At 38.1% G+C, this 9,499-nt stretch overlaps 1 protein-coding gene and 1 long non-coding RNA gene across 2 annotated transcripts; one reads left to right on the forward strand and one right to left on the reverse strand.

The window, feature by feature from the left end:
* The first annotated feature begins 1,156 nt into the window (after nucleotides 1-1,156).
* LOC147479865 (uncharacterized) lies at nucleotides 1,157-1,865 on the forward strand. The gene is made up of 2 exons (XR_015206597.1): nucleotides 1,157-1,291; nucleotides 1,459-1,865. It is a non-coding gene; the product is annotated as an uncharacterized LOC147479865 (long non-coding RNA).
* A 502-nt stretch (nucleotides 1,866-2,367) lies between these two features.
* On the reverse strand, nucleotides 2,368-8,962 carry LOC147479866 (sarcolemmal membrane-associated protein). The gene is made up of 5 exons (XM_086581143.1): nucleotides 8,825-8,962; nucleotides 7,982-8,575; nucleotides 7,754-7,896; nucleotides 7,352-7,653; nucleotides 2,368-3,314 (listed from the first exon to the last, which is right to left on the reverse strand). Exons 2-5 carry the CDS (start codon nucleotides 8,548-8,550, stop codon nucleotides 2,952-2,954), a joined length of 1,377 nt encoding a protein of 458 aa, XP_086437269.1. The 5' UTR covers nucleotides 8,551-8,575; nucleotides 8,825-8,962; the 3' UTR covers nucleotides 2,368-2,951.
* Between the last annotated feature and the right edge of the window lie 537 nt (nucleotides 8,963-9,499).

Here is a 9,499-nt window from a genome sequence, read left to right on the forward strand (position 1 = left end):
ATATTGGAATGGAAAGCGCGTGCGCGCTCCAATTGTTCTATGTCAGAACGCGTGCGCGCTCTGTCTTCTAATATATATATAATATATAGAGAGAAGTGAATGGTTCGATGAGAAAACATATTTATGGGCAATCCAAGATGTAGGGTCAGTAAAAAATTTAGAAAACTATAATCATCCTTGCCTTTTAGTGGCTTAGTCCCTTAAGTATGGTTCCCAGGTCCACCAAAAAACTGGTTATGTGGAATTCCAGGCCCACGAAAAAAATAAGAGAAAAAATGCTGGTTATGCAGAAAAATATTATATTTGTTTGCGGAGACGACAACTAGTTGGTGCTGTTTCATGTGTGGAGCTTTACGTTTTTCTTTTTTAAGACATGAAGACAAAATTATGATCAAGATTTTACGTGGAAGAATGACACTCATGCAAGTCATCTTCAACAAATCAAGGTCCAAAAATAGTAGTTCCATTTCCAAACAAGCAACGCCAGGAACAAATCAAGCAACGCCAGGGCTTTCTTGTTCCCACCCTCACTAAAGTAATGATTTGAGCTCATAAAGTTCATATCATTTGGAAAAAAGCAAAAAGAATTGTCAATTGGGTGGCCTACCCTTAGTATCCATTGAGGCACTACTTTTCCTACAATACATTTTCCAAAATGCCCATTGTTTTTACTTTTATATATATATATAGAAAAAGAATAGAGCCACTCTCATTAGATCACTCCCGCGTATATCAATATATCATCACTATCATCATTATCATTCTCATTATAATAAAATGCAATCTTATATCCATTTTTACGCCTAAGTATGTGTGATATTTCAACAATAATTGTTGAAGTTTATTTCCAACTTTTCTGCACAAATTTAAAGATTACCCTTAGATTACACCGAATTTTTCAACATAATTTTTTAGGAGTATCTTATTATTTAGTAACATTTTAATTAAAACATATATTGAGATTTTTTGCGATATTTTTCTAGGAATACAGGGGCTACTCAGGAAAACATTCAAAAGCAAATTTGCTTTATTGGAAGACCAGAATAAATAATAATCAACTAAAAAAGATTATACATATACATGGTAAGAAATAACTGGATAAGGGAAAAATGGTCAAGCTTTTTCTAGTAACCTTAATACGAAAAAGGGGTAATATAGGGATAATGTTCCATATAAAAGTTCAAAACATTTACATGGATTCCAAGTGAGGCCTTTGCTCTTGAACATTGTGTGGTCTTCCTTACTCAGCTTTGTGCATTCCTTGTGACATTCAAACAGTTACTTCATTCAGGTTTGTTTCTTTACTTGTTCTTCCCATACCATCTATCTAATTATTCTATTCAACCATCTCTTACATAGTTTGTTTCATCACAAGACTTCTATGTAGAGTTTATAGGTATAGTATATATTATCAAGTATATAACACTAACTATTTCTTTATCCTTGTGATATCTCAAGGTTTTCTGAGCTTGGCGATGATGGGGTTGGAGAGATTGGTGATGAGTCTCAAGTCTAGAGTACTTAGAGCTTTAAGGCCAAAGAAGCTTTATGATAAGGTAGAGAAGAGTGATAGCATGAGGATAGAAATAAGAAGTAAGAAAGCTAGAAAGCTTATAGAAAAGACTCTCAAGATTGCAGATTCTCCAAGGAACAGAAGCTATGCTTTCTAATTGTACTATACATCAAGGTTCACTCTTCTTCTGTTATGTAGTTTGATAAACTTTATATAAGATGGAGATGTTGTAAAAGCAATAACTCTTATTTTCGTCTCTCTCCATAAAGTTAGTTACCCGTTCGTTGTATGGACTCTTGAGGCAATTCTTATGAAGCAAAGACAATCAAGAACGAGTTTCGATTTGTGTTAATTTTGATAAGCTCATCTCGACTCAAGAGTACAACTATAGGAAATCTCATTTATAGTTTGTTTTTAATGAAATCATGTTGTGTTCCGATTAATCGCCTGTGGAATTTGGAATTCCATCCCAGCAAAACCCAGGCATGTCTCCTGTGCTGGGAGTCTCCAAGAATTCAAATATCTTATGCAGACGTTCCAAATGTACCGAACTTGGAATAACATTCTGTCTAGGTGATATCTCAAAGATCAGTGATACATCAGTCATTTCTGTTTCAAAACTGTTTTTGTATGGAAATTCCAACCTGAAGAGAACATGGGGTTTGCTTTAAAGGATAAGAAAGACGTATCTAATGCAAGTACCAGGGAATAAGCTAGGTTTCCTCCTCTCCAATTATCCAGTGTTAGAGAAATATGGTTTTTCCCAAATAAAATGCCAGTCTCATTTCACTACAACATGTAAACATTCGGATGTGTTTAGACTTTAAATAAACTATATCACTATCACAAGTGAGTTTAGACGAGACAATGGTAACCACTCCATAAAGAACAGCTCGTTTCGCCAAATAAAAGAACAGTCATTTGAAGCCGCTCGTAAATTTCAATATGCTCGGAGAAAATTGAATCAGTAATCTCCTCAAAAGTATGACAAATATTTTCATAATCAACGCGGCCGCTGCGGCAATAAAACAGCACTAAACAATCCGTTGAAGAATGACTATTACAAAGTGATGGTCACAAAGTTGGGCACTTGGGTGAAGTAGCAAAGCAACTGTGGACTGAAGAAAACCATGACGCACCCCTGCCAGCAGCCACAGTAAGAGGCAGCCTTTCTCTTAGGTTCAACCGACTGAGCTGCTCCTTTGAAACAAACCATGTAATTGTTCAATTCATAAATTTCAAATGCACATAGTGAGCTTTTTCATCAGAGCCATGCTAGAAAATAACAGAGACGCCCGATCTCACATAGCCTGTTTAGAGTAAAAATTGTGATATAAGACAAGATACCACCCACTGCACACGGCTCAAGCTCATCTTCCAGTCATGTTTCCACCTCGAGGTTGATGCTCATAACTCCCTCCAGCACGAGTAGGTGGTGTTACTGACCCATATTGTGCAGTATTTGCTGGTGCAACCATCTGGCCTTGAGGTCCGAAGCAGTTCTAGGGGTGCGGCCATAGCCTGGTCCCCTGACTGAAGCATCATAACCGGGACCTCTTGATGGATCATACACAGGACCTCTTTGCGCATCATAACCAGCCCCATAACCAGCATGTGCAGGGGCAGCTCCAGGGCCTCCATAAGGAGGAGCAGAACCAGCAGGCGCAGCGCTAGGACCTCCATAAGGAGGAGCAGCACCAGCAGGGACAGCACCAGGACCTCCATAAGGAGGAGCAGCAGCACCAACACCAACAGGGACAGCTCCAGGGCCTCCATAAGGAGGAGGAGGGGCTCCACGGACCTAAATGATAAAACACAAACGTATCAAGTTTCCAGATTTGAGCACAACATTCAATTAAGAGATGGAAAGGGTAGAGACCGCAAAGCAGGAATGGGTGCCCCCTTCCAGCCTGGATGAATTACTTGTTGAACAAACATACATTTCGGCAAGTATCCAATTGATCAGGTACTCTGTATTTATATAACTAGGTGATGATTCCCATCGAGGATGGATAAATCCTACTGTTAGAGTTCTATGGGACACCTCCCAAGGGGATTTAAGGGATGGGCCTGTTATTTTCAATAAAAGATTCATGTCCTGAATTTTTTATTAAAGTTTCTATTATGTAGAATCATGTTATTAGTTATTACCTTATAAATTTTATAGTGATAGGAGGCCAAAACTGACTAAGACTGTATCCTCTTTTTCTCTCTTCTCTTCAGACTTTCTTCTTCATTAGCAATAACTATTTTTACTCCTAGCATTATGCAGCAAGCAAGGATCTCGCCAGAAATACACACTAAACCTATCCAAAGCTTCAGCTTCACGTTTACCTACTTGGCTACTTGTACTTCGTAAATTTAAAGACTATCAATCATAGACGTACATTTCCAATGGTTTTACATTAATTATAGTTTCTGAAAGATGGTAAGCCTAAATGAGTTGCAGTCTCTTTCTGCCACAGCAGAAGAGAGTGCCTTGAGATCTATATTTGAGAAGGCTGTAATTCATATAAAAGTTTATCAAGATGATAACCCGTAAGACATCATCAAGATTCTTGAAGTCCTGGAGTAAGTCTCAGGTACTTCAGCCTTATGGGAGACAGGAAGAGTGCATAAGGTAGGATTAACCAACAACTTAATTGACAAAAAGTTTAATGGGCCTATAAAAAATGAATTACGGCTTGTTTTTGCAAGGGTGAGTGATGTGAGGACACATGATGATTAGCAATGTGCAACGCACATGCTTACATATTTCTATTATTTAGACTAGTTGTTTCTTTTTAGCTTGGTTTATATTTCGATTATTAGTAGCTTCTAATTAGGATTTTAGAATAGAGTTTGGTTTCTATTTAGGTTTCATTGATTGTTTATAAATACCATTGTAAACAAGAGATGATCGGAGTTGATTTATTATTAGATTGAATTTATGAAATTCGTTTTTATTCATTAAACCCTAGTTTTTTGTATTTTTATACATTGTGTATCTATTGTTCTTGCTTCCTTGACAAAGATACACCAAATTGGTATCAGAGCTAGGTATACTTTCCACTTACAATTTCAAAGGCTGGAAAGAATAATCGAGTTGTTGATGCTTTGAGTCGTCGTTCTCATCTCTTGGTTTATATTTCGATTATTAGTAGCTTCTAATTAGGATTTAAGAATAGAGTTTGGTTTAATTTAGGTTTCATTGATTATTTATAAATACCATTGTAAACAAGAGATGATCGGAGTTGATTTATTATTAGATTGAATTTATGAAATTCGTTTTTATTCATTAAACCCTAGTTTTTGATATTTTTATACATTACACCAAATTGGTATCAGAGCCAGGTATACTTTCCACTTACAATTTCAGGCTGGAAAGAATAATCGAGTTGTTGATGCTTTGAGTCGTCGTTCTCATCTCTTGGTTACTCTCCGTACATCTTTGTTTGGCTTTGATGAGTTACATGACTTGTATGCCCAGGATGCCTATTTTGGTCCTATCCATGCCGATTGTTTGATACACCATGGCATATCTGGTGAATTTTTCCTCCATGATGGTTTCATATTTCGGGGTTCACAACTTTGTGTTCCTATTTCTTCCCCCCGTGATCAGATTATGACTGAAATGTATACTGGGAGGTTGAGTGGTCACTTTGGGACCATAAAGACCATTGCTTCTATCAGAGAGAAGTACTTTTGGCCCACTATGCGTAGAGATTTTAACCAGTTTATTGAGTGATGTTATATGTGCCAGACAACGAAAGTTAAGCACACTAATGTTGGTTTGTATACCCCACTTTCAATTCCTGACAAACCTTGGGTTGATGTCTCCATGGACTTTGTGTTAGGCTTACCTTGTTCTACGCAACGCAAGGATTCCATTTTTGTGGTTGTGGATCGTTTCTCCAAGATGGCTAATTTCATTCCTTGCACACATATACTACGCCGCATACGCAGTCGCTTCATTTATACTTTTTGTGATAGATAGCGTTTGCATGGTTTACCTCGCACTATCACTTATGACAAAAATGTCAAGTTTACTAGCTATTTTTGGAAAACATTATGGAAGTTTTTTAAGAGTAAGCTTCAGTTTTCTACAACTTTTCACCACAGACTGATGGGCAGACCGAGGTTATCAATCGTAGTTTGGGAGATTTACTGAGGTGTTTGATTGATGACAATCCCAAATCTTGGGAGTTTGTTTTAGCACAAGCAAAGTTTGCCTATAATAACTCTATCAATCGTTCTACAAGCATTTCTCCATTCATGATTGTTTCTGACATGACTCTTACCGTTCTTAATCTTGCTCCTATTCCATCGACTGTTCCAGTCTGTGCTTCATAAGAGGAATTTGCTTCTCGGATTAAAATTATTCATGAGGATGTCAAGAAACAGCGTTTAGAGAAATCATATGTCATGTACAAGACTAATGCAGACAAACACAAGCGTTTAGTGACTTTTCAAGTTAGTGATTTGGTCATGGTTTATTTGCAAAAGGAACGTCAGCCTTCATCTCACAAGTTAATGATGCGATGTTTTGGCCCATTTCCTATTGTTGCCCATCATGGAGTTAATGCTTATGAGGTGGACCTCCCTCCTGAGATGCGTATATCTCGCACTTATAATGTGGCTAATCTCACTCCTTTTCTTGGCGATAGTGTTCCACCTATTCCCTTGCCTCTCGATAATATTGTAGTTCATGCTACTGCTACAGATCGAATTGAAACTGTCATTGAGGTCTTTTCTACTACGACTCGCCAAGGTTCTTATAATCGTTATTTGGTAAAAGTGGTATAACCGCTCATCTTCTAAAATACATGGATTTTTATGCCGCATTTCAACAAATGGATCCTACTTTCTACCATAAGTACAAAAACTTAATCTCGAGGATCCAGCTCTTCCCAAGCCGGGGTACCGATGTGAGGACATGATGATTAGCTTCAGGCAACGCATTACGCTTACATATTTATATTATTTGGACGGTTGTTTCTTTTAGCTTGGTGTATATTTCAATTATTTGTAGCTTCTAATTAGGATTTAGGAATAGAGTTTGGTTTCTATTTAGGTTTCATTGATTGTTTATAAATACCATTGTAAACAAGATATGATCGGAGTTGATTTATTATTATATTGAATTTATGAAATTCGTTTTTATTCATTAAACCCTAGTTTTGGGTATTTTTATACATTGTGTATCTATTGTTTCTTGCTCAGCGACAAAGACACATCAAGTGAGTCTCACCATGGAGATCAGCCTCCCATAATCATTCTAACACTCTAACATCTGTAACATTATATGTATCTTGCTAATGTATATAGCACAGAGATAAAACCAAAGATGACCTCAAAACCTTCCGTCAACACTCAATTCTACTACAGATGCATAAGCCACACCAATTCAATAAACTTGCTTCCAACATCTAAGTTAGACCAAATGCCATTCAAGAGAGATCCCAAAATAACACTCCATTGTGTTTTGGTTTAAAATGGTAAAGAGTACCTTCAAAATAATAGAAGTCTAACTTAAAAGGACAAGCCTACATTTGTGGTACACAAGCACATGCAGAAATTTGCAGGAAAACTTTAACAACTTGATGACATATAAGGATAATGCTATCCTAGAGATCTGAGGGGAAAGACAGATTATCACAGTTCTGCAGGTCGCGAAACAATAAAATTGAAAGGTCGCCTCCCAAACAGAGCCATGTTTGACATGAGGTACCCAGTACGTTCTTATATGTCTGTATTTTGTGTGTGTGTGTGTGTGTGTGTGGGCACTGAAAACTGTCATAGTTAATATTAATACTTCATAGCCATTCAAGTACAAACAGCATTAAGTGGATACAACACCTGAGAAGCAGCATAGCCATCCTCGTAAGCATTTTGTCCAGCCAGATGCTGTCCAGCGGCCTCATTATCCTTGTGACCTGTAGGCGCACTATAGGAATGGTGTCCAGCAACCTCATTCTCCTTGTAACCTGTAGGGACACCATAGTGATGTTGCACAGCAGCCTCATTATCTTTGTAACCCGTAGGGCCACCATAGGAATGGTGTCCAGCAGCCTCATTCTCCTTATAACCTGTACTACCATAAGGATTCTGCCCAGCAGTCTCGTTCTCCTTGTAACCTGTAGGGGCACCGTATGGAGCACCTGCATATGAAACGCTATATATGAACTATCGGGGCAAAAAAAATTAAAGAAAAAGGTACAGACATTTCAGTAAAATCAATGACGAAAGGGTAGGTCATACTTTGTCTCTCAAGATTAGCAGTATTAGCCAACTCTGCCCGAAGCTTTTCCAGCTCCCTTGCCATAGAAATATAGTTGTTCTCCATTAACTGAAGTGACTGGAAATGGTCATTGTAAAGTTTCTTTTCGTAGTCGTATGTCTCTCTGCAAGGTAAAATCGCAATCCTCATAGTTATAACAGATGCACCAAATGTGAAACTGAAATTCAATTAATGGAACAACCAATCACCTGCAACGTTGATACTCCTGTCTTAGGCCATCAAGTTCAGACATAAGAGCTGGAACCTGGACCTCTGAATGAGTCCTCTTCAAATCCTGAGTCAGTTGTTGCACTTTAGTCATCAACTCCTGTCTTGCTACAATCAAGTTTTGTGCATCAGCACGTGCCTGCTGCAACTCCATTTTAACAGGCTCAGCAGCTTGAAATTCAACTTCCATCTTAGATATCTTATCTACAAGTCCCCTAAACTGGTGCTCTCTCTCATTCTTCACGGCAGCTATATGGTACTGCAGTTTTTGCAGCTCCTGCTGTGCTGCAGCAAGGTCCTGCCTCAATGTTCCATGAGTGTTAGCAAGTCTTCGGTTTTCAGTAGCAAGGGCTTGCATTTCAACAAGTTGTGCATCAAGCTTCTGTTCCAAAAGCTCTGGAGGAGGGAGCACATCAAAAGGAGGATATGCACCAGGTGGAGGACGACCACCACCACCACCACCACCTGGACCAAACAGGTCAGGATGCATCATATCTGGACCTGAAAGAGGTCTCCTTAAATGAGGCGGTATGCGTCCTTTACTTCCCATCTTAACTCACCCAATCAATCTCCACCTAAAGAATTAAAATTTGATTAAATTCTTTAAAATGCCAACACAAGAAAATGAAGGTAATTGAAATTTACAGTGAAGGGCAATCCCAAAAGAAAAAACAGAAGGGTGATTCTTTTTCTTGCCCTAAAACACTGCAGAAAATTTAATATAAGCCTCTAGGACAAAGCCATCAAGAAATTGATATAAAACCCTTGTAGCTGAAAAGGAGGCTTTTGTAAATAGTAAAGAAAAGAAGGAGAGATAGACTTACGAGAGCTTCTACTGTGATTATTATATACAGTATTGAGCGTAATCCTTTTTATTTCTAGTTGGTGAAGAAAGAAACCAGCCAAATCCCTAAACAAGTTTATGTAATGGGTCACTTATTTGGGCCTTGATTTGAAGGAGGCCCACTAGTCCACTGTCATTTCTTGTTTATGTATCCAACGCCCGGACATACTGATATTGCCGATGTGATATGTTCAGATCGTGAGGAAAATGCTAATCCTAAATAATGTGTTGTGGGCTACCAAATAATGTAGCGTTTATTTATGATGACGTAGAACGTAATAAAATTGCCACAAACTACATTCCAGATTCAATTGTCACCTAATCTTTAATGTTCCTCTCTTCAAACAAGCCTGCGGACAGGTTTGGAGCAGCTTCAAATTAGAAGACCTTGTCCATCCCCACATTCAGAACACGTGTTCCTCATCCTTGTTGCATACAAGTATACAACTACACAAGCTAGCAAACATTTATTAAGTATTCTCACTTCCTCTACATGAAATTAGCTAAGCAACCACACACGTTGCAAAGGGGTTATAATCACCAGTCCTCGCAGAGCCATAATCGATTTCTAAGGATCCTAGCTTGAAGGCCATTTAATGTCAACCTTGAATTGAATAGATTGATAAGAATGGAAATATTAACCAATGAATACTTT

This window comes from Coptis chinensis, chromosome 8 (genome assembly GCF_015680905.1).
Source record: "Coptis chinensis isolate HL-2020 chromosome 8, ASM1568090v1, whole genome shotgun sequence".
Taxonomy (NCBI): Eukaryota; Viridiplantae; Streptophyta; class Magnoliopsida; order Ranunculales; family Ranunculaceae; genus Coptis; species Coptis chinensis.